The sequence below is a fragment of the Urocitellus parryii genome, chromosome 8 (assembly GCF_045843805.1).
Source record: "Urocitellus parryii isolate mUroPar1 chromosome 8, mUroPar1.hap1, whole genome shotgun sequence".
NCBI classification, from domain to species: domain Eukaryota; kingdom Metazoa; phylum Chordata; class Mammalia; order Rodentia; family Sciuridae; genus Urocitellus; species Urocitellus parryii.
Genome location: NC_135538.1, coordinates 80,060,547 through 80,086,957, shown reverse-complemented (window position 1 = coordinate 80,086,957; position 26,411 = coordinate 80,060,547). Strand labels below are relative to the sequence as shown.

Genomic DNA, 26,411 nt, shown 5'->3' with positions numbered 1-26,411 from the left:
TCACCTATTGGAATCTGTACCACACTGTGATCCCCTTTGGTTCTTACAGCCTTTCCCCACCTCTATTATATCTTTTGAGCATGGCATGTAGTTAAATGAGAGCTAGTAACTGGAACACAAGGCAAATCACCATTGCTTTTCAGTTGTGAAGAAGAGACCTTTTCTGCAGTCAGCCTGAGCAATTTCTGTTACAGGTTTCCCTCTACTCATTTTTTATACTACTATTTGTTAAACGTTTAATATGTATTTATATATTTCATTTAGTATTTTAAGTTAGAAAAATCAGTGTCTAGTTTTTATATGAAGAAATTTTAGTTATAAGGAGATAACTCTCCTATTCCTTTCTGTTTTAGGGAACTTATCTTCCCTGTTGCCGGCTCAGGAACATGGAAGTTCTGAAAGTACATTAACTCCGATGGAAGATTCTGGGTGTGATTTATCAAGTGAACAGAGAACTGAGTCTTTGGAGCTATCCCCACATTTTGTGGAGAGCTGCACACCCCCACTTTTTCCACTACTGCCTCTGGTGAAAAGACCTGGTGCCGCCCCAGAAAATCCTTTGTTTTCTCACATGCAGTTCTTACAGCATCTGCTTAGACTAAAGAACTTGACAGAATCAGGTAGTCTGAAAACAGATTTAACCCACTTTGAAAAAGACTTTTCCATAGTCTCTGATTCTGTTTGTCAGTTGCTGGATGGCCTGATTGCTTTTTATCGTAATCCCAAACTTCCCTTTTCAAGCTTTTGGACAGAAGCTGTTGGTACTTTAGCTAAACTGACCAGTGATTATAACTTATCTAATTATATTCTTAAAAAGTGTTACAAGAAGTTGGAAGAATTTGAGAAAACACTACTACAGGTTATTTTAGGGAACAACCATATCAACCGGGTAAGTAATACATCTCTCCCATTCATGACATAAGATGTTAGTAATTTTCTTGAACATTCCCTTTGGATAATGTGCACTATTGTCCTGTAGCCTTGTGGTCAGAGAGTCTGAAGTTAGGCTTCTTCTGCACCCATCTGCAGCTCATATCTGTTGTCATGTTTCTATCTCTGGATTCTTATTACTATGATATAGTTCTCTTTACAGATGCTTCTGCTTTAAGCTTCTCTACTTTTGAAAAATTATTTTAAAGTAATATTTTATACTATATTTTAATATTTTATTGGTCTAGTGATTATAATATAGTAAGTATAGTAATTATACAAAGTAGTTGGTTTCATTGTGGCATATTCATACGTACATACATATATTCATATATATATATGTATTATGTATATATATAAAATTTGGTGAGTTTCATTGCCCAGTATCTCCCCTTATACTCACCTCCTCGCTCTCCTTGTTTCCCTTCCTCTTCCCTTCCTCTTCCCTAGTGCTCTCAATTCTATTTTCATGAGGTGCCTTTTAAATTTTTTTTTCTCTCTAGCATTCCATATATGAGACAATATAAGACTCTTGACTTTCTGAGTCTGGCTTATTTCATTCAATATGATGTTCTTCACTTCCATCCATTTTCCTGCAGATAACATGATTTCATTTTTCTTTATGCCTAGAATAGTGTACCATTGTGTGTGTCTCTCTCTCTCTCTCACTGTCTCTCTCTCTCTCTCTTTCTCTCTCTCTCTCTCTCTCTCTCTCTATATATATATATATATATATATGTATAAAATCTTTTTTATAAACATTCATTGGTTGGTGGACACATAGGCTGATTTGTAACTTGGGTATTGTGAATTGTGCTGCAGTAAACATGGATTGCATGCATCTCTAAAGTATGCTGACTTTAATTTTTTTGTTAAATACTGAGGAGTAGTATAGCTAGATCATATGGTAGTTCCATTCCTAATCTTTTGAGGAAACTATACTGATTTTCATAGTGGCTGTACTAATTTACATTTCCACATACAGTAGAAATATGTCTCTACTGTCCTAACTTCCTTCGTTAGGCCCACTTGCTAAATGTCCCATCACCTCCCAGTAGTGCCACATGCTGGTGACCAAGCCTTTAACATATGGGTCTTTAACATATGTATATCTACACCATAAATTTGTAAGTGGCATAATGCTTTATAAATATTTATAAAAATATATTTATAAATGTGGGATAATTGAATAAATTAACTGGGGAACACAGAACATAAGATATTATCATGTATTAATTTGATTTTTTTTTACTTATTTATTTGACATAAAAAAGTTGACTCAGGGATGCTTTCAATAAGAGACACTAAGGTAGTCTGAAGTTGTTCTGAGATATTGGAGAGTTTCATACTACTTTTTGACTATTGAGACATAGTGGAGAGTTTCATACTACTTTCTATCTTTTTTTACTATCTCATCCTTGGGAAAATTCCATTTAACACTTTTAAATTGACTACTGGAAATATCAAAGCAAAGCCTAAAATGTCTAATCTATTCAATGTATTTCCCTGTAGTAAAAAAAAAAAAAAACTTATTGTACTTTGTTTCTTGTTACATCATTATTGCTTGTCCTCAGTGTCATGATTTAATGCTCAGTTTTTATACAATGGAGGCTCTATCTGAATTTTTAGAACTCGGATAAAATTTGAGTTGATAAACTAATTTGTTGCACATACATCTGTTCTCTCTGTCTCTATTAAAGTATAATTTGATCAATATTTTAGAAAAATGTTTGATCATGCTTTTGGCATTTGTGAAAGATATTGAATTTTCTGTCTGGGAAAGTAAAATCTTTTTCTGCTAGACCATAATCAATCAAGAATTAAATATCTTAATTTCTATAGTTGTATCAAGATATTGTCTTATTCTGTTTTCTGTTGCTGTAGCATAATAACACAGAGAAGGTAATTTATAAAGAAAAATGTTTACCTTAGCTCATAGTTTTGAAGGCTACTAGATCCAAGAGCATGGCCCCAGCCTCTGCTTGTCATCTGGTGAGGACATTCTTGCTGCATCATAACATAGTGCAGAGGGTGTCATGTGGTGAGGCAGAGCAAGAGGTCTTCGCTCTGCTCTCTCAAATCTTGTTACTTCCGAAGGCCCGACCACCAAATACCATTAAAAAATTTAATTTGGAAATTAAGTTTCTAATACATGAAGTTTTAAGAAACACATTCAGATCAACAGATAAACAATATGTTTCTTGGCCATCAGTAAGATATCAAATAATTAATATCCCTTAATTGTTTTAGTATATTAATATCCTTTAATAATTTTAGTATTTATTTTTGTTTTCTTAAGACTACCTTACACTGGTTTTGTGTGATTTGCTGATATCGGTGTTTATATTCCTTGTGAGAGTCACTGGATGATGCTTTTTCAGTCTAGGCTCTCTTTCCTACAAGGTGTGAAGGTTGATGTGATTTAACACCAGAATGTGCAGACGAAGCTTGTGATGATATGAATGGTTTTGAAGCATTTGTTTTCCAAATCATTTGCCACTGTGTCAGCCATTGCTGAATAGTGGTCAGTGTATATCAGCAAGTGCATGAATGGCTTTCTGGGAAAGGTTATTGTTGCATTCAGAGAAAGTGAAATTTTTCACTTCATTTACAATTAGGATGATAATTAATAAATGAATTTTAATAGTATTTCCTCTGATTTTTTTTCCTTCCTCAAAAAAAGCATCTTAGGCTAAATTATTCAAATATTTGTCATTGTCATCTCTACCATCATCATTATCAACATCATTTTTATCCAGAGGTGTACATAAATCTTAATTATTTACTGGAAAATTGAATAATACTTTCCCTTTATGAATATTTTTTTTGTTTTATAGCTTTTCTCAATAAAAGAGCAAAGCCTCAAGAAATAATAAATTCTGATATGAAATATAGTATAGCTTCTATTTTGTATTTTCATTGAGATTACACTTGATAGATTAAAACAAAATTTCAATGTTTAGAAAACAATGGATTTCTTATAATTCTTGTTCCCATATATTAGAAAGTTTTAATTAAATTATATTAATTAAATTATATAAAAACTTGAACCATGCTGTTGATTCTATTGAAGCAAACATATGTTTGAGCAATGTATAGGAGAAGGATAGTATGAATACTTGAATATTCTGATAGAGGTATTTCATATATTTATATTTATTTATAAAATTTTAAATATAGTGTCTTTAACAGCATACTCTCAGTAAGTTGAATAGTAAAATTATTCTGACCGTGACTTATTTTTTTTTTTTAATGATGAAGAACCATTTAGTATCTTTCAAAAACCTAAAGGTATTATTGTAAATATCAATTGTTGGAGCTGCATTTTGAAGGGGTAGGAAGTTGGAATAAAATATCCTGGGACGGTTTTGAATAATTCCCTAATATTAGCTTCGTTGAAATTATTAATATGCTTCAGAGAAAATATGTTAATTGTGCTTTCTCAGTTTTAGGTAAATCCTATTTTTTAAATGTTAGTACTTAATATTATTAGTATTATGTTTCTTAAACAGTAAATAACTTAGGAATTATTATCTCAGTCCTATGTCTGTTTTATAGTTTGAGGATAACCAATAGTGTGGGACTTAACCAATAGTGTGGGACTGGAAGAATTAATCTACAATGACATATTAAAAACATGTATCTTTTTAAAAATTATTTTTAATTATATATAACAGCAGAATGCATTACCATTCTTATTACACATATAGAGCACAATTTTTCTTATCTCTGGTAGTATACAAAGCATATTCACACCAATTCCTGTCTTCATACATGTACTTTGGATAATAATGACCATCACATTTCACCATCATTTCTAACCCCATGCCCTCTCCCTTCCTGTCCCACCCCTCTGCCCTTTGTAGAGTTCATCTATTCCTCCCATGCTCCCCCTCTCTACCCCACTATGAATCAGCCTCCTTATATCAGAGAAAACATTCATCATTTGATTTTTTGGGATTGGCTAACTTCACTTAGCATTATCTTCTCTAATCATACACTGCTGGTGGGACTACAAATTGGTGCAGCCACTATGGAAAACAGTATGGAGATTCCTTGGAAAATTGGGAATGGAACCACCATTTGACTCAGCTATCCCTCTCCTTGGTCTATATCCAAAGGACTTAAAAACAGCATACTACAGGGACACAGCCAAATCAATGTTTATAGCAGCACAATTCATAATAGTTAAACTATGAACCCAACCTAGATGCCCTTCAATAGATGAATGGATAAAAAGTATGGCATATACACACAATTAAATATTACTCAGCAATAAAAGAGAATAAAATCATGGCATTTCAGGTAAAAACATTTATCTTGAAATCACACAACTAAAGGGGATCTGCACAAGTTCTCCTCTTGGAGTCCTAGGAAGCTGCCTTCATTTAACCTGGGGTTGCACTGTCTTCTACTTGCAGGAACCCAGGATGGCACCTGCACAGCTAGCCTGTGTACTTGCATCTAATCAGAAGTATGTACTTTTAGGTCTTTAATATTTTATTTGATTGACATCCTGACCTTTCATCTCTCACATGCACATGCATTTTTCTGAAGTTTCCTATATTTTCAGACTTAAAAATGTGTTCATGGAAACAACATGAGCTAATCCTAGCATTGTACTGCCACCTATTTTTGTTTCACAATCCATCATAAGATACTGTGGTACTACCATGACCCTGCCTTAGAAGTTCAACACCAGGATGTTTATGATTCTGTTTAGAATTAGCATATTTGTTTTCAATTTTCAGTTGTCTTTTAGAAGTGGGAATGATTATATTAAGTTAAATATTAAAATCTGTAGTTGTTGTTTAGCTTTTAGGTGTTGGTCATAATATGTTGCCTAATCTTAGACATATATTTAGAAAATTTCTTATCTGATTTCTAAAACCACAAAACAACTCTTGAACTTATTAGTTGTGGAACTAATAAGTTCCACAACTAAAAGTTCCATAACTAATAACTGATTGCCAAGTGGACACTAAATTAAAATGTTATATTACTTTATAGGAGTGGGAGGGTTTAACAATACTGATTAGCTGACCTTGGGTTGCAGAGGTTGTCTTATACTTTTGGGCCCAAGTACTCCAAAGGATCCTTATAAATTAAAGAGAGATTCAGGAGAGTTTATCTCCAAATCAGAAATTTGAAGATGCTACCATGCTGGTTTTGAAGGTGGTACCATGAGCCAAGGTGTGTAGGCTGGAGAAGGTAAGGACACATCTCCCCAAAAGCCTCCAGAAAGAACACAGACTTTGCTACTGAGTTGTTAGACTTTTCAAGAACTATATTTTGAATGTTAACCTTTACCAGATACATGGTTTACAAATATTTCTTCCGATTTTATAGATTTCCTTTCTATTCTGTTGATTATTTTCTTTGTTGTGCAGAAACTTTTTAATTTGATGTAGTCCTGTTTATCTATTTTTCTTTTTGTGACTTCTACTTCCAGTGTTATATCCAAAAAATCATTTCCCAGACTAACATCAAGATGATTTCCCCTATATTTTCTTTCAGGAGTTCAGTAAGTCTTTGATCTATCTTGTGTTAACTTTTGTGTTCCAAGAGTTTGTATTGATTTTTGTGTCCCATGGGTTCAATATATTCTTCCACATGTAGATATCTAGATTTTGTCTCCTGCAGCTTTACTGAATCATTTTTTAAGTTAGTTCTTATAGTTTTCTTGTTGCATCCTTAGGGTTTTATATGTCTGTCTTTTCCCCACTTTGTGTTCTTGGCACTGTTGTTAGAGATGAGTTGACGATAGATAATTGAATCGATTTCTGGGCTCTCTATTTTATGCTATTGATGTATATGTCTGTTTTGTGCCAGTACTATACTATATTTTATACTGTGTCATTATAATATATTTTGAAATCAGGAAGTGTTATGCCTCCGGCTTTGTTCTTGCTCAAGATGGCTCTGACTAGGGCTTTTTGCAGTTCCATATGAGTTTTGGGATTATTTTCCTACTTCTGTGAAGAATGCTATTGAGTTTTTTAAATACTTATTTTTTAGTTATAGGTGGACATAATAACTTTATTTTATTTTTATATGGTGCTGAGGATCGAACCTCACGCCTTACGCATGCTAGCGAGCACTCTATCTCTGAGCCACAACCCCAGCCTGATATTGAGTTTTTGATTGTTATTTCATTGACTCTGTAAATCACTTTGGATATTACAGGCATTTTAATACTAGTAATTCTTCCAGGCTATGAAAATGGGATGGCCTTTCTTTTATTTCTGTCTTTTTAAATATAATCTATGTATATTTTCAAATTTTCAGGCTTTCACTTATTTGGTTAAGCTTATTTCTATTTTTTTGTTATAATTTTCAGTCTTTTAAATGTTTGGTTAAGTTTATTCCTATTTTATTATTTTTCTTGTTATTTGTTAATAAGATTGTTTTAACTTTCCTTTCAGATAGTAATTCTGTTTAGAAACATGATTGATTTTTGTATCCTACCCCTTCACTGAATGCATTTTTAAAATTATTTCTAACAGTTTTCTTCTTGAGTCCTTAGGGTTTTCTGTATGTGTGTGTGTGTGTGTGTGTGTGTGTGTGTGTGTGTGTGTGTGAGATAATGTCATCTGTAAACAAGATTGTTGTACCTTTTTTTCAATTTGAATCCCCTTTATTTCTTTTCTTTTTTCTTTCTTTTCTTTTAATTTCTTTTTTATTCTTATTTTCCTTTCTATTTTTTTTCTACCTATCTTGACTGGGACTTCTAGAAAGAAATGGGAGTAGGGAGTGGGCATCCTTTTACAGAATCTGAAGGGAAAACTTTTCAGGTTTTCCTTGTAGATTCTGATGTTACTTGTGGGATTTTCACATATGGCCTTTCTTATATTGACATAAGACACTTCTATATTCTATTTTGTTGAGAGTTCTAATCAAAAACAGATGTTGAAGCTTGAAAAATGTTTTTTCTGGACCTACTGAGGTGATTATGTTTTTTTTTGTTGTTGTTAATTTTGTTAGCCCCGTTGTATCATTTGCATGTTTCATTTTTATGAATTGAAACATTCTTGTATCCTTGAGGTAATTACACATTATCATAGTTTTTGATCTTTTTAATGTGTCATTGAAATTATTTGCTTGTATTTTATCAAGCTCACCAAATATTGTCCTATGTTTTCCCTTTCCCTGTTTTCAGGATGTTGCTGGCCTCATAGAATATGTTTGAAAGTGTTTCCTCTTGATTTTAGGATGAATTTAAGAAGGATTAGTGTTAATTAGTCTGAATGTTGGTAGAATTCACCAGTGAAGCCATTAGGGTCTTTGTTGGAAGATTTTTTATTACTGATTCGGTCTCCTTATTTGTTATTGATCTGTTCAAACTTTCTATTTACTTTTGATTCACTTTTGGTAAGTTTTATGTTTCAAGGAATTTTTCCATTTCTTCTAGGGTATTCAGTTAGTTGTGATGTAATTCTTCATAATAATTTCTTATGTCTGAGGTGTTGCTGTAATGTAGCTCTCTTTTATTTCTAATTATATATGTTTATTTGTTCCTTCTCTTAGTCTAGCAAAGGTTTGTGTTTTTTCTTTAAAAATGATAAGCTCTTAATATACTTGTTGTTTCTTATTCTTTGGTTCTCTATTGCTTTATTTCTGCTCTAATTTTTATTATTTTATTCTTCTTCTAATACTGAGCTAATTTGCCCTTTTGGGTAGACTTTAATACCTCACTTACAATAATGGGTAGAATATCCAGACAGAAAATCAATAAACAGTCTACTTGAATAATGGTGTAGACCAAATTATTTTAGCTGGCATGTGTGGAATTTTCCATACAAGAGAAGAAGAATACACCTTTTTTCTCAAGCAAGCACAGAATATTCTCCATAATAGATCATGTTTTAGGTTATAAAAAAATCTTAATAATTTTGGAAAACTGAAATCATTCAAAATGTCTTTTCTAACCACAATGGAATAAAACTAGAACTAAATAAATAATATGGGAGAATTTATAGATATATAAAAAGTAAACAACATACTCTTTAACAGCCATTGAGTCAAAAAGAAAATCAAAATGGAATTTGAAAAGTATCTTAAGACAAATAAAAATAATTTATACAAACCTTTGGATTGTGGCAAAAAAGCAATAAAAAGTAAGTTTATGGGGATAGATGTCTACATTTAAAAATAAAAAAAAAAACCTTTTCAGGTATTTTAAACACAGATTTCTAACTTGAAAAGTTTTATTTACTGGATATGATGATGGACAAGGTAACTAAATTCAAGTTCTATATCTGTATAATGGATTTAAGAAATGTGACAATCTCATAGAACTGTTGGGAATTTTCATTGAGAAAATGCAAATGATATGCTCGGCCTAATGTCTATAAGCACTTAGTAAATACTTCTTGTTGATTTTCTTCTTCAGAAAGTAACCATGCTCTGTTTTCTCCACTATGCTTGGCACAATATTGACCTCATGGTAGTAGCACAGTGAAGTCTTTTAATCAAAAAAGAGACAGTGAAGTAAGTGGCAAGCTTTATTTTCTATGCCAGTGTACACCTACACTTTAAGCACCATCAACTGGCTTCCTTGGTAGGAACTCCTACTGATATCACAAGGCATTCCTGACAGGCCTCCATGTGTCAGGTACTAGGATATCATTTCTTAGTATCACTAACAATCATTCACTATCAAAGCTTCCCAGTGACCAGTGAGCTTAATAGAGATTTTTGGATTTTTTTCTTTGGGTTTTAATTATGGAAATAGTAAATTAAATATTTGAGTGTCACAGTTTCATTTACTCTTTGTACCAGTTCCTTCCTGTACAGTTGTGTTAGGTTGCATCTCTGATCTAGAATTTTATAGTCAATGATTTCTTTATTTTATCAAAATGACTGTCAATTTTACTTTTTACTTGGATCACAAATGATTTTTGCTTAGACCACCTCCAGTCAGTTTATGGATAAATCTGAAGATATGGTTCGTGAAATCTGATATCTTTCTTCACCAATGTGTGAGATTTCTCATAATGATACTTGAAATTCATTCATGGCATAATTGTATTGATCAATAAAGCATATTGACTTTTTAATTTAATTTTGTCCAGGTAGCAAGATTTGTAATATATTTCTCTTTTGTAAGTTAAGACATCATTTAGTAACAGCACAGGCTTTTGTTCCTTTATGAACTTTCCAAAATGCCTTATCCTCTATAGTTTTTGTTTTTGTCAAAAATGTTCAATCATTTAAGTTTGCTTCAAAGATTTTTTTTTGAGCGAGAGAGAGAGAGAGAGAGAGAGAAATTTTTTTAATATTTATTTATTTATTTTAGTTTTCGGTGGACACAACATCTTTATTTTATTTTTATGTGGTGCTGAGGATCGAACCCAGCACCCCACGCATGCCAGGTGAGCACGTTACTGCTTGAGCCACATCCCCAGCCCCTTCAAAGATTTTTTTAAAGCTACTGTCCATTTTGTGTTAGGATATCCTTGGGTAAATATAAGTGGAGTTTATGGTTAAGGCTCAAAGACCCATTTTTGTTTTATGTAGAGCTGAATTAAAAAAACAAAATCTGGGCTAATTTTCTTGTAGTTATAGTTTAATTTTATAAGCATTTACTAAAACACTGTCATAAACTAAAATCTTAATAATCCTCTTGAGCACTACTTCAGTGCATAAATCAAACATTTTTTAGATTTTTCAAGGCAGTGTTTAACTTTCAGTATTCATGCAGAGAGAGGAAGGACAAACAGACCAGACTTTGTTCAGTTTACTTTCACAGTCTATAAGTTTCTATGCTTCTTCCTAAGATCTTAATAGAAGTCTTCCTTCATATTCTGTGTTTTAATTTGTAAAGCACTTTTATGTGAAAATTATTATCTATTCTGACAACTCTGTGTAATGGTTGTTATCACTGTGTTCAGTTTATAGATGAAAAGAATTAAGGCCAGGCAGGTTAAAGAATTTATCTACATGTATGTTCACAAATTCTTTCATTTGTCTATTACATAATATTTCCAATTTTTAATTAATTGTGTCATTAATTTTAAAAAGTATATATATACATTTTTTCCTAGATGCAAAAGAAAGTAACTGACCTCTGTTTATTGGTTATTCATTGGATATCAAACACCTTAGTGATATTTCTCTCAATTTTGTAAGGAGAATATTTATAGTTTGCTTGGGTAAATTGTTGGATTTTATTGTGTGTAAAGATTTATGTTTATAGATAGCAAGAAGAAGAAGAAAAAAGACCTGTTCTATGGTATAATATAGAATCACCTTGTTTTCTTTATTGGCTATAAATAAGCATCTGTTGGAAACTTTATAATTGCATATACAGCCTAGTAACCCTAGTTTCTAATTGAATATAAATTATATGGTTTTGTTTGTGTCTACATAAAAATATTCTTCTGCCTGTTTAAAAAAGTGTATTACTCCTCCTGTTTTAAAAAGTTTTGTGAAATACATTTAAACTTTTTCAAAGTTTTATAAATGAAATTTTGAAGATATTATTTTTAGTTGATTTTTTTTCATAGAGTTCAGAATCTATGTAAAAAATACTCTCCCTTCTGATTGTATTTCCAATGTTGAGGAAAGAAATCATAGCTATCAAATTCGAGACTTGGAAAAAAATCAAATGTTTCTATGAACATGAAATTGCTTCTTATTTATTTATAATCAGTAGTAGTTTTCAGGTAGAACATGTTGCTTCAGTATATAGTGATCAACCATTAACCAGTTAGTTTTTCCATGGTACTTTTCCAATCTCTGACATAAACATGGGAATCCGTTTATGTGCTAGTTACTTTCACAGAGACTGGATATAATGTAGTGGAATAATGAGAGTTATCTTTAATCTAGACAGTCACTGAGTAAATGAACAAATAAACATAAATGATACAATAAGTATCAGGAAAAAAAACTGAATAGAATGTAATGAGAGTGAATAAAAAGGAAGACCTAGCTTGGATTGTTGGGACTCGGGAAGTCTAATGTAGGAAGTGGTTTTTAAGCAGAATGAGAGGGATAGTGGTCATGGCATGTATCCCTAAAACAAAATGCATTTGGAAACTTGAAAGGCAGCAGTGTACTCATGTTGAAAGAGAGGAAAAGGCAGAGAGCTGTGTAATGATTTTGGAAATATACAGACTGTAATGGATATGTTGGCTGTAACACAGCAATTTCAGTGGCTTAAAACATCTGGAGAGTATTCTCTCACAGTTCTGAGGCCAAAAATCTGAAATAAAGGCATAGACAGGGTCACACTGCTTTCAGAGGCAGGATGAGATCTTACCTTACATTTTACAGCTTTTGGTGGCTTGGCTTATGGTTGTATCTCTCCTGCTTTATCTTCACATTGTCTTCTCTCCTGTTTCTAATCTCACTGTCTCTCTCATAAAGATATTTGCAGTGGCATTTAGGGGCTACCTGTATAATTCATGATTATCTCTTCTAAAGATCATTAATTTAGTCACCCCTGCAAATATCTATACCTCCCCCAAAAAAGTGTAGATCACAAATTTCAAGGGATTTATGTAGATATCTTTTGAGGGCTATTATTTCTGCCTTATACCCTATCCAGTGTTTATTTTTCACTCTCACCCTTTGACTTATTAAAATGTATATTTCTTTTTCCATAGCCACATTCTTATCCCCATAACTCCTTAATCCTTATATAGTCTTAGTCTTACTTCCCTGCCAAGATTAGAAAAACAATGTCTTTCTGGCCAGAGAGACCGCAGGAGAGGCATACTCTAGGCTTCTGGGAAAGTTTCTTCTCATTCTCTGGGAGATTCTGAGAAACAATTCTCTATTGCCTCCTCTGGCTACTGTCTTGTGATGATATAAAACTGGAACTCTTATAGTCATGTTGTTATATCTTAAGGTAGAAGCAACCATATAAAGAAGGATAAAACCCAGAAAAAGATAGTAGATTCAAACCAGAGCCAGGTGAAGTTAACCCTGAAGCCTATTCAATTTCTGGATTTCCAATCTTATGAGTCAATGCATTTTGTTAACATTTAAGATGGTTTCAGTTGGGTTTTCTTCAACTTCATATATAAGACCTCTTAACATGGATAGGCCATGTCAAGGAGTTTGGGTTTTATATGATATGTGGGAAGTCACTGATTGTTATAAACTTTAAAACCCTACCTTATATAACATCAGATAAATTATTAGAGAGGGGAAAGAGGTAGAAATAGGGTATTATGCTTTAGATATGAGGTGTCCCTGAAAATGTGTGAGACAATACAAGAACAGGCTGATTCAATTATGAGAGTTGTAACCTAAAGAGTTTTGAACATAAAGGGATGCTGTACTTTGTCGAATGCTTTTTCTGCATCGAGGGAGATGATCATATGGTTCTTATTTTTAAGTCTATTGATGTGGTGAATAACATTTATTGATTTCCGTATATTGAACCAGCCTTGCGTCCCAGGGATGAATCCTACTTGATCATGGTGCACAATTTTTTTGATATGTTTTTGTATCTGATTCGCCAGAATTTTATTGAGGATTTGTGCATCTAGGTTCATTAGAGATATTGGTCTGTAGTTTTCTTTCTTTGAAGTGTCTTTGTCTGGATTAGGAATCAGGGTGATGTTGGCCTCGTAGAATGAATTTGGAAGTTCTCCCTCTTTTTCTATTTCCTGAAATAGCTTGAAAAATATTGGTATTAGTTCCTCTTTAAAGGTTTTGTAAAACTCTGCTGTATACCCATCCGGTCCTGGGCTTTTCTTAGTTGGTAGTCTTTTGATGGTTTCTTCTATTTCCTCAATTGATATTGGTCTGTTTAGGTTGTCTATATCCTCCTGACTCAATCTGTGCAAATCATATGACTTAAGAAATTTATTGATGCCTTCACTATCTTCTATTTTATTGGAGTATAAGGATTCAAAATAATTTCTGATTATCTTCTGTATTTCTGAAGTGTCTGTTGTGATATTGCCTTTTTCGTCCTGTATGCTAGTAATTTGAGTTCTCTCTCTTCTTCTCTTTGTTAGCATTGCTAAGGGTCTGTCGATTTTATTTATTTTTTCAAAGAACCAACTTTTACTTTTGTCAATTTTTTCAATTGTTTCTTTTGTTTTGATTTCATTAATTTCAGCTCTGATTTTAATTATTTCTTGCCTTCTACTTCTTTTGCTGTTGTTTTGCTCTTCTTTTTCTAGGATTTTGAGATGAAGTATGAGATCATTTATTTTTTGGTTTTTTCTTTTTTTAAGGAATGAACTCCAAGCAATGAATTTTCCTCTTAGAACTGCTTTCAATGTGTCCCATAGATTCCGATATGTTGTGTCTGTGTTTTCATTTATCTCTAAGAATTTTTTAATTTCCTTCTTGTTGTCTTCTGTAACCCATTGATCATTCAGTAACCTATTGTTCATTCTCCAAGTGATGCATGATTTTTCCTTACTTCTTTTATTGTTGATTTTTAGTTTCATTCCATTATGATCAGATAAGATGCATGGTATTATCTCTACTCCTTTATATTGTCTAAGAGTTGCCCTGTGACATAATAGGAAGAATATTCACCTTCTCTCTGCCTGATGTTCTAGTCTATAGGAAGAATATTCACCTTCTCTCTGCCTGATGTTCTATCTTCTAAGTGTTCTACTCTGCTGGTAGTATTCTCAATTGAGTTTTTAAGTTGGTTTGTTGCTTCCTGCATTTCTAGGATTTTTGTTTGTTTGTTTTTTATAATCTCTGTCTCCCTGTATAGTTGATCTTTTGCTTCTTGGATTTGTTTATGTAATTCATTATAGAAGTGATCTTTCATTGTCTGATTTTGCTGTCTAATGTCTTCCTTGAGACTCCAGATCATCCGAAGCATGTATATCCTGAATTCTTTTTCTGACATTCCATCTGCTTTAGCTATTACCTCTTCTAACGTTGACTTGACCTGCATTGCTTGTGGTCCTTTCTTTCCTTGTCTTTTCGTACTGCTCGCATTTCTTCCTGCTTGGTGAAACTGTTGTGTTATTGAATTTTCCCCCTATATATTTATATTGCTCTTGTATAGTTGAAAAGTCTGCCTTGCATGGGCGTGTGGCGGCTGTGTTCCTCCTCCAATTGGGGTGATCTGTCTACCATGCTGACGGGCTCCTGGGCCTGTTCTGCCGGTCGGTCGCAGGTCTACCTTGCAGGCACGGGCGGCGGCTCTGCTCTGCCCTTACTCCAATTGGGGTGACGTGTCTACCACGCCGGTGGATTGCTGGGCCTTTCCCGGGCACGGGCAGTGGCTCTGCTCTGCCCCTACTCCAATTGGGGTGGCGTGACTGATAAAGGAGATTTTTAAAAATCTATTAACCACTTTAATTTACATAGTAAAATCTGCCAAAGACTCAGAAATTAGCTCTTTGCTACCTATAGATGAAAGAATAGAAGCCAAGTGCTGGAATTTAAAATAAGGAGGGTTAGTCAGAGTGTACTTTGGAAGTACTTAGTACCTTGGAGCCTCTCTCGTACTTCCTATGTCAATGTAACCCCCACCCCCACAACCAGAAAAGGATGGCGACTCATTCTATAGAAATAAACATGTGAGCGAAATACTTTTGGGCAAACTAGACAGAGATGATCTTGAAGGATTTTGTTTTGTCCTTAACATATAGCCTAATTGAGTTAAATAATTATAATTCTGGAATTGCCTTATTGAATTAAATAGTTAAACTGATGTGCAAATAACTAGTGTCCCTTCTGTTAAAAGTGTACATCAAGGTCTGGGGATATAGTGCAGAGACCCTGGGTTCAATCTCCAGCACCACATCCCCGCCCCTCCACATACACATAGACAGACAAAGTGTGTGTCATCATCATCATGCCAAGATCACCAAATATGCTCCAATGAGCCACACAGATGAATATCAGTATTTATAAAGAGAATTTTCTCTTAAAATGCTAAATGATTAAATAAGAAAGTAAAACATGATAAAATTAATGACACTAATATATTTTTAGATATTTTATGTGATAATTAGGGTTTTTTATATAACTGAATGGAAATTTCCTTCCCTTTCTTTATTTTTCTAATGCCTATACTCCATCCACATCAGTGCAGTTACATTTCCAAAATGTTACATGCTATTCTTACCCACAGTATCTGAATGGCTTGCTCCTCCTTTAATATACATTAAAACTTTGCTTCTCAGAATGTAGTCCAGCAATCAGCCTACTGACATCACCTGGGAGCTCTTTAGAAATGCAGAATCTGAAGCCCCATCCCAGATTATGGAATTCAGTTCTGTATAATAAGATCCCCAGGAATTCATATAAACATTAAAATTTAAAAACATCATATTAGAAGATAGATTTTGATTGTAACTCCTTGCTGAATAGATCCTACATGTACTGAGTTCTTGCCAAGTTCTTTGCAGGAATCATTTCATGTAATCTTTATAACAACCCACTAAAGCTTATTATCCCTTTTTTACCTATGGGAAAACTGAAGCATAAAGGGTTGAAATAACTATTCCTTAAGAGCAGCTAAGCACACCTTTGATGTAAACCAAGTAGGACTACTCAGTGTGCTCTGGTCTTAAGACAGTTGCTGCCTTTCGAAATCTGTGATTTCCTTACTCTTAGCTCCAAGTAGCCCAGATATCTTTATCTCACTGATATCTATCCTATTCTTTTTCCACTACCATAACCAAAGAAGTCTCTAGGAAGAATATTCACCTTCTCTCTGCCTGCATCTCTGTCATAGCTACTTGTGTAGGTTTCAGGGCATCATTCGTGTATTGCATGTAAGTTGTGTGACAGCTATGAGGAGGCACAGGCCGTTAGGACTCAGACTGGAAGGATAGAGGAAAATTTTATGAATACAAACTGGATTTTGGCACTTCGAATTTCAGTAGGAAATAAAAGTCATAGTGTTGGCTAGGATTAAGAAAGGGTTAAGAAAAGGGAAGGGAACCTGAGTTCTTTTGGCATAGGTACTCTAAAACAAGGAAAAGTAGATGAATCTTCACTATTGGCCTAGGTCTTCATGTGATTTAGACATTAGGACAAAGACCTCTGTCTCTGAAAAATATCTTCATCTACTCAAGAAATTTTAAACTTTATTGAGTTATGTGATAAATCACACATTAAAATCCATAATTTTTGTAAATTTTCATCTGTTTAGTTTTGTCTGAAATGCTTTTTGCAGGAGGCAAACACTCTTATACCACAAAATAGAAAAATGAAAGTATTTTAGAGTTTATTCAAGTATTATTAAGATTTTAGCCAAATTACATTAATTCTTTCTATGTTTTAATAAGGGAAGATGGAAAGTCACAGTTCCCTCCAATGGGAAATGACTATGTAGCTGATAATTGAAATAAGAAGATTAGGTCCATTTCTCTAACTTCACAGTGTAATCTGTTTCTTTTCACCTATATATAAAAAGATTGTTGTAAGTAGCTGTGATTGAAATATGAGCATAACCATTGCTTGTACATAAAAGTAACATACTGTGAGTTGATATTTAACCAAGGGCTTAGAAATTCAAATTCATAACGGTCTATCACTGAGTAAATGTAAGACATATAGTAAGGCGCTACCATTTAAATCAGTTCTACTTTTTCATAAAGCTTTTGCTTAAAATTCAGAATGGATTATTATATATCTTTGTGACTCTATTGTAAATCTTTCCTTATGTTTGTAGTCCACTGAATTTAGTTTAACTCTGTGCACTCTTGAGGGAAATCATGGTGGACTTTTGGAAAGAGAAGAATTATGATTTTTTCCTGTATATCCCAATGATTGCTATTTAAAAATGGGGTCTTTCCTCCTCCTTATTTCCTGGCAATCACAAATCCAATGAATTTAGCTTTGTCTATGAGAAGGAAGCCAGCTGGATAAATCAAAATAGGTGAATATATAGTAATATGTTTTTTCTGATAGACTTAAACCTCAAAATATAAAATGGTCTAATGGTAAAATAATTAAAAGAATACACCTTGTTTCATAAAAAATAGTTTGATTTACTTTATAGATGTGTTCAATTTTGTTTTTATGGGTCTTTACAAAATCATGAAAAATCTAATGAAGCCAGCCTTTCTGCATGATTAATGTAATATTGGATGCTGGGAGATAGAACAATAACTTGTATTTTCAGTCTTGGTGAAGCCTGAAGAGAGTCAGAAAAGGCTCTTAATTTCCTTCATTGAGAGTTTTACTCTGTATTCTGAAAGTGAATTATTCTGAAATATATTCTTGCCTAAAGTTAAGGGTTTTAAAAAATTATTTAGTCACTTTCATAACTATTTCTGTGGGTTTTTTGTGATAAGCAATTTTTCATAAGAACATCCAGGAATTAATGATAGGAATTGAATATTGCCAGTTTACTCTTTTAATTATTTCAGAGTAAAACCAAATCAAATCAAATCAAAACATTTGAGCACTAATATATGCTACCTTTAAACCAAGATTTGTATATAGTTACTTACAAATGCATGTTTATTAATGCTTAGTTTTGATTTCATACCAGGAGATGTGTTCCCCAGATAATCAAATCAAATTTTTTTCATATCAAACTAATCTGAAACAATTGAATTAAGAAAAATCAAGTTAGACAAACTTATAGAGAACTTTTGAAATTATTTCTGCCAACTGACAATGAAGTGGTTCTTAACCTGTGTGTTGTTTTAAATGATGCATGAATCCCTGTCAGATCCATTGAATTCTGGTAATGTGTAATTTTCAAAAGTTTCACAGAAAATTCTAATGCTCAATACTGACAGAAACCAACTATGCTGTTGAGGCAGTATATTTAAAATTTAAACACACATTTACACCCCACTTAACTAACTGAAAGGATAAGTTTTCTTTTCATTTTTTCTTTGGATGGTTTGTTGTAGGCACTACAGAAATTTTCAAGTGGTGGAATGGACATAAATATCTCAATATAATATTGTGTATCTTCTAGTTTAGGTTGTTATTGAGGAAACACTTGTAAGCTCAGTGACTATAACTTGCTGTCTCTTGCAGCTATTGTCCATAACCTGACTCAGCAACAAGAGAAACATTCTGTTTATGTAAAAATGTTATATAAAAGTAAACTAATGTATCTCCTTGATGCTTTTCAAATCAAAGAACATGAGGCTTCATTTTCCATGAATTAATTAAATGCCAAGGGAATAAATACTGAAGAAATACTGTACATTCATAGGTGCAAGAGTGTCAATTAGGTTGGCAGAAAAACAATTCAATCACAGAGGTTATTAAGAAGTCCTTTCAAAATGTGCAGTCTGGTAAGTAATAGCAAATGACTGTATGCTGAGCATTGTTAAATGTAAATGTCAAATTAAATCGACTTGCCCCAGCTTGGTTTTTCAGAGTACCGTATTTGCTGGCATAATTTCTCTTTTTATACCCTTTTATAAATAGAAGAAAAAATATTATCAACCATCTGGGTCCGGTTCATTTGCCATTATAACAAACTCCTGTTAATTCTTCTATTTCCTTTTCTTACTTTCTAAAGAGTAGCTTTTTCAGAGTTCTCAAGACATCAGTTGCAACAAATAGCTTTTACAAGTATTGAGGCTTATTAAAAGCTGATCATTGCCACTCCTCCTATTCCACTTAGTTTTATGACATGTAACAACTGGTAGTAAAATTTCTCTACCAGGTAAACACTTGGGCGAAGATAGCATACAGTTGGGGAAATCACTACAGACATGAATTAGGGAATGAGAAAGTTTTTCACTGATTAGAAAGTCACATAACCTTTCCAAGGCTGCATTTTATCATTTGAAAATGGAGTCAAGAAAGATAACATGGTGTTTGTGGAGATACTTTATAAATATGTGAATATTTATGCAAATACTATTATATTATTGTTAAATGCAACTGAAGAGTAAGAAATGATACATAAAGGTCAAATTAATCATTAAAATTCTTGTAAAGATTTGTTCCAAAGCAATTCACAACTCTGAATATCTACTTGAGATACATGATTTAATATCTAGAAGTATCATATTTTCCATACTTGCAATAATGAAGAAAGCATAATAATCAGTAGAGCATTGAAGAAGAGCAGTGGTAGGACACAACTAGACATTTCTCATTTTATTCTTGCCTTTATTTACTTTTATGATAATATAAGATTCTGTAAAGAAGTTATATAAAATAAAAAAGCAAAAACAAAATTTGTTGAAGAGTGTTTATATGTGTGACACTGGGCATTTATTTTTGTGAGACAGTGGAAGAAATTACTAGCATTGAATTTAGGGTTGGTAAGGGAGTAGACCTTTCAATTTAATTTTCATTATAATGAAGGTTTTGGCCCCAAGATGAGACTCAACTTGGAAAAAAAAAGTTTAAAAGAAATGGATTAAGAAAAAATGGAGAAAGAAGCAGTTAGATATCAGGAAATTAATCAAGGAGCTGCCATTTTTCCTATTTTAGTTGGATGTAAATAGTCTTCAACGTTGTTTTGTCCCAAGTCCCCAATCTTCAGTGGATACTAGAATGACCAGATAGTTCTCATCAGATTCATAGTATTACAATTTTGGATGGTATTTGTGGCATATTCACCTTTGAGTGAATGCCACAGAAATGTTTGAAGCATGCTCAATGATTTTTGGCCTTTGACAATCTAACTTAACATATCTAAATATCTCTTCAGAGACCCACTATTTAAGTAGAATGAAAAACACCTGGCATGGGATTTATTTGCTTAAAATTATTTTCTTCTTTCTAATCTTTTTTTTTATAAATTTTTTAGACATGTGGTAGAAATTTTACCAAGAAGAAACATGTAGTGCAATGAAGAATTTTTTTATATAAAAATTTACTAAATTTTGAGTGACTGTCATGGTGACTGCTGATTCTGAGTGAGGTCATGTGTGATACTTATGAATAGATTCCCAGTAAGAGATAATTAGAAGTATAATAACCATTGATATAGAATACTCAGAGTAACATGTATTTGGTTACAATATTAATGATTTGATAAATCATTAATAACTTTCTGTAAAGAATCCAGTGAGGATCTTCTATGTTAATAAACTCAATATTGCTACAAATAGAGGTACTGTATAATCAATTGCAATAATTAGCATTTTATTTTATTTTATTTTTACCTCAGAATTACAAGATATTTAATTATAATACCAGGGAAATCCTCATTTGCCCAATCACTATTTACATTTTCCCACAATTTATAGTCCTTTTAAACCCTCCCCTCTACTCCATGCTATTAAGTTTTTTTTTTCCAAGTGAAAGATTTATTTCTACTAAAGGTCTTTTTAAATTTTTTTTTTTAATTTTAATTTGTTATATATGACAACAGAATTCATTATAATTCATATCACACATATAGAGCACAATTTTTCATATCTCTGGTTGTATACAAAGTAGAGTCACATACTTCATGTCTTCATAAATGTACTTAGGGTAATGATGACCATCACATTCTACCATCTTTCCTACAATCATTACCATTTTAAAGTAAAAAATAGTACTGGGATGCCAAAGACTTACTCCTTCTTTACATTATTTTACTGGAGGTGCTAGGTAATGTAATAAGACAAGAAAAAGAAATTAATAAGGCTTAGAAGAAGAGAGATAAAACTATTCATTTTTGCAATTGATATGATTGTTTATAGTGAATCCAAGAGAATCTAGAATGATTAAAAATAACAGAATTTAACTCTTCTAAGGTATAAAGACATTATTAAAATCCAAGGCCTTTTATACTACTAAGGATCATTTAGGAAGTTAGATAGGAAAATATTCCATTGACAGTGGCAACAAACAACATGAGATAAAATCTAGAAAGTATAACTAATGGCTCTGTGGAAGAAATTAACATTAACAAAGGATGTAAAAGAATTAAATAGACAACAATAATAATGAGAGGATTCCTGCCTGCACAGGGACCTCTTGAGAAACATGACTGTCTCAGCTGCTGGGGTAGGCTTACCAACTTCAGCCGTAAGATAGCCAGAAATGGCTTTGTAACTTAGCTCCAGCCTTCTCTGCTGTGATCTAAGAACAGACATTCATTCCTGCCTAAGACTCCTAAGTGAGACACACGTGTCTGTACCCTCTCAGGTAGGCTGTTCAACCTCTCCTCATTGTAGGTCTTAAAATAGCACCATAACTCAGCTCCAGCACTTTTCATTTAGCACCAGACATTTACAGCTGTGGACTCATAACAGACCTGCCCACCCAGGGATATGGAGAAAAGTGTGCATGTCTGTGTTACCAGAAGCAGAGTTATAGACCTTGATTTGAGTTTTAGATAGGCACCTTTGTGTACCTGATAACAGGCCTGCCATTTGTAGGCCAAGAAGTGTATACTCATCTTAGTATAGTGCCGGCACTATAGTGCTAGACAAGGTCCTGAAAGTAGTCCATGCTTCCTCTAAGGACCAGAAAATATGCATGTCTGGTTGATCCCCTGATAATACGCAACCCTATCATGGACTGTACTGTGAAATAGCCATGTTATCTGGTTTCAACTCCATTTAATCAGAAAACCAGAGGCATTTCTATCAGTCCAGGGACCCAAAAGGAGAAGGACTTTACTGGCAAACACCAGTCTGAGAAAGAATAGAAAAGGAATTTTCTCTTAAATACATAGACAAAAATACAAGGGGTTATGGCTTAAATATGAGTGTCCCCCAAAAGCTCATGTGTGAAACAATACAAGAATATTCAAAGGTGAAATAATTTGGTTATAAGAACCTTAATCTAATCACTGTGCTGATCCATTTTAACAGCTTTTACAGCTATCATTCTCTGGCTACTTGTAGTGTACTTTTCATTGGTGAAATTTTGTTTTCTAGGAGCTAGATTAGTTTAAGTTCATAAATTATATCAGTAAAAAAATTAAGAGCCAACACTATTCCTGGTAATGGCTCCTCAAGGAGCTCAAACAACTATCCTATGCAAAAATTAATCTAAATTTGATAAAGAAACAATAGCTTACACCTTCCAGACAATTAGTGAATCTCAAATAGGATAAACACAAGTAAAAACACGTATGGACACAAGATACTAAAATTACTCAGAACAACATCAGAGAGAAAAGTTAAAGCCAGAGAAAGAAGAGTAGCATGATAAGGGAAACACCTGGATTCTCATCAAAAACAGTTGATATTAAGAATGCTCTAGAATGATACATTGAAGGTGTTGAAAGAAGGAGGAAACTGAACACCCAAAATTCTATATCCATCAGATAAATCTTTAAAAATGATAATAATAAAGAGTCATTTCCAGATAAGAAAAAAGGAGCAAATTTTTTAGCAGACCCACTCTTGAAGAAACACTAAAGGTAATTCTTCAGATTGAGATGAAATGGCTGATGAAATGGCTGGAGATGATAATTTAGATGCAATGGAGAAAAGAAAAGTACTGGAAGAGGAAAATGCTTGAGCAAACATATATATATATATATATATATATATATACACACATACATACGTATGTATTTTTTATTATCTTAATTCATTTTTAAAAAAGATTACTTAGTAAAGTAAGAATAACACAAATATATAAGAATACTATAATATTGGGCTTACAACATAAAAAGTACGTATGCAATAATAGAACCAAATGGAAAGAGTGGAGCTATAAGTTTGCTTTATTTTCCTCATAATAAGTTAGTCTACTAGTGCCAACTTGTAGTAGATTAGGACACCTTCAAGATTGACATTGTAATAACCAGTGAAACTACTAAAAACCAACTGAAACAACTAAAAAGATAGCAGATAAGTATAAAAATCATGCATTTGTTTGGCACAAAGACCGTAGTGTAGAAGGAAGAGTGGAACAAAAAAAAGAGATGAGGAAAAATTTAAAGAACAAAGTGTCACGACTAAATCCCATCATGTCAATAGTTATTCAAATAATAACTAGTTTAATATTTATCAAATATTTGTTATATATTTAATAAATGAAATTTACTATGTGTCTATTAATAATTAAAATGCTTTAAATGTGAAGGATTAATTAATTCCTGATTAAAAGTCATATCATTTGGATAAAAAATCAGGTTCCAATGATATGCCATATTTAAGTAAGGCACTTAAAAGTCAAAAATAATCTTAAAGTAAAAGATTGAGAAGGTACAACATGCAAACCATAAACATAAGAAACCTGAAATAGGCATATTAATACTAGGTAAAAAAGACTTTAAGAAGGGAGTAGTTAAAAAAAGGGACATTTCATAAAGATCAAAGTGTTAATTTATCAGGAAGATATAACATTTATATTGTACATACATTTAACAACATAACCATGTGACTGACAAAAATAAAAGCAGTTGCAGATAATTTAATATTTCTCTTGCAACAAATAACAGGGAAATGAATGTAGGGAGAAAAATCAAATACTATCGACCAAATCAATCTAATTGATTTATATAAGAAATTTTCAGCCAACAATAGCAATATTCTACTCTTTTTAAGTATACATGAAAATAGGTTATATGCTAGACCACGAAAATACTTGCTTCTGTATTTTCAAAGCAGCATTAAACCCTTAATTGTTCCAAATAGTTTGTGTACCTTAGTTGATTTTTGGCCCAAACTTTGATTATTCAGAGCGATTCTACTTGTTATTAATGACATCAGTTGGCATAATAATGTTGAAATCTAGTTTCTAAACAGCATCCAAATTTTACTCCTGAGTCTTTACATGCCCTGCATATAAGAAATACAGAGATGTTAAAAATTCCATGTTATATTTATAAAGAATTATGGCTATGCATTTAGCTACTAACCAACATGAAACTGGGATGTTAGTCTTTGTTATATGTTACTCATTTGAAAATTGTAAAACCAAAAACATCTGATTTTTAGTGCATATTTGAGAGAACAAGTTGTTATTCAGAGTATATTCCACACTGTGATGATCTGGGAAAAATATATTCTTAAATTGAAAGAATTGTTAAATAAAATGACTGCTTATTTGATTTCTGTTATTTTAGATGTTGGTATTGGTGTCTATGTTATATTTTTTTAGGAAAAAATTTAAGTTATAAGATGGTCACATATTCTATCAGAAATCAGCTACTTCTGATTGTCATTGGCATAACTTTCAGGACATCCTTAACAAAATTGGGTATTTATCATATTTGTATTAGACATTTGACACGTTTTCCAGTTATACTATGTTCTGGTAAAGGAGTCAAAGCTAAAAGTGAAGAAAATAATGGAGGCCACCCATGTTTATTTTGGAAACCTACAGTATAGTAGAATACCATTGCCTAGTAAATAGAACAGGTTTCTAGAAGTCTAGTAGAATTTCCTGTGATTATGGTCTGTAATGTCAGTGCATCTACTGAACATTAATGCAACCGTGTGCCAACATTACAACCAAACCAGTTTCATTTCATCCTAATTGTACTAGTTTTAATGTAATTATTAGGAGTGTAGTAACTGAGAATATGAAAAAACAAGAAAGCCAAACAAATAAACTATTGACTGTTGGCCTGAATCAGCTGTTGGTGACTCTAGAGTTTTTATGTAATGCAGTCCAAGAGTTGAGCAAAATGTTGTGTTGTGATAAAGAGTAGAATCCAGCTTTTAGAGAGAAGAATGGAGTGAATAGAAGAATAGAACAAATTAATCATGTAGTTTTCAAGAGAGAAACTAGCTGAAGAATCAGTAAAACTAGCCATTGACAGCTTTTCAATTCACATCTATTCTTATAGAACATTTGCTCCCTTTGTACACATTTGCCCATTTCTCCCAATAAAATTCCATTTTTACTTGAGCTAGTTAAGTGTATTTATCATTCTTCAACCTGAACTTGCCATAAGGCAGGAGGAATATACCAGCCGTGAGGTATGCTGAATATAAAAACTATTTATTTCTTCTTCCTTTTAAGTGGCTTGCCTCTCTTACTGTTAAAGGCCAGCCTTTAAATGTAATGATGTGCATAAGTCATTCCATAAAATTAAAATATCTGGGTGACAGTGTACAGGTATCAATACCACAGCTTTCCAGGTGTTCTGAAGTCTACCCTTGTTTGTGAGGCACTGATCTATACATATTATCTAGTTTCTGATACAGGAACCATCTGTCATTTTTATTTGATGTAGTTTTATGATTTTGTTGTAGTATTCTAATCATGTGCTTAGAAATGTCATGATTTTGGTGTAGTATTCTAATCAAATATATTTTATGGGTAGTTGCTAATCATAACCCTGAAAGACATGATCCCAAACATAACCTCAAATGAGTTCCTCCTCTCAAATCAAGATCTCAGACATCTAAAATCTGTAGTCTAAAATAACCCAAATCACATTTCTGGAAAAGAAATATCACAAATGTTAGAACTTTGAATGCCAAAATCCTAAAAGCCATAAGTCATGCTAAAATTTTAAAAGTTCTATATAAGAGAAATAGAAAGCCAAATTATGGGCTGTAGTATTTTCAGTTATATACAGGATCTTTGCAGTATGTTAGTTGGAACAAATAGCTAGAAACCTGTAAAGCCTTATTTTGTTCATGTCTGATAAGGTGGTTCTAAATAGATTAGTGTGTAAATCTCAGTGGACTAGGTGGGTAAAC

The 26,411-nt window shown here is 32.7% G+C and overlaps 1 protein-coding gene across 2 annotated transcripts in view; it reads left to right on the top strand.

Moving 5' to 3' along the window:
• Mei4 (meiotic double-stranded break formation protein 4) overlaps positions 1-26,411 on the top strand; it is a 143,843-nt gene that overhangs the window by 29,757 nt on the left and 87,675 nt on the right. Inside the window, exon 2 of one of the 2 annotated variants that reach the window (XM_026410379.2) lies at positions 354-889. In XM_026410379.2, the coding sequence (XP_026266164.1) occupies positions 354-889 (536 nt within the window). The remainder of the gene's footprint in view (positions 1-353; positions 890-26,411) is intronic. The other variant, XM_026410373.2, reaches the window with a different exon arrangement.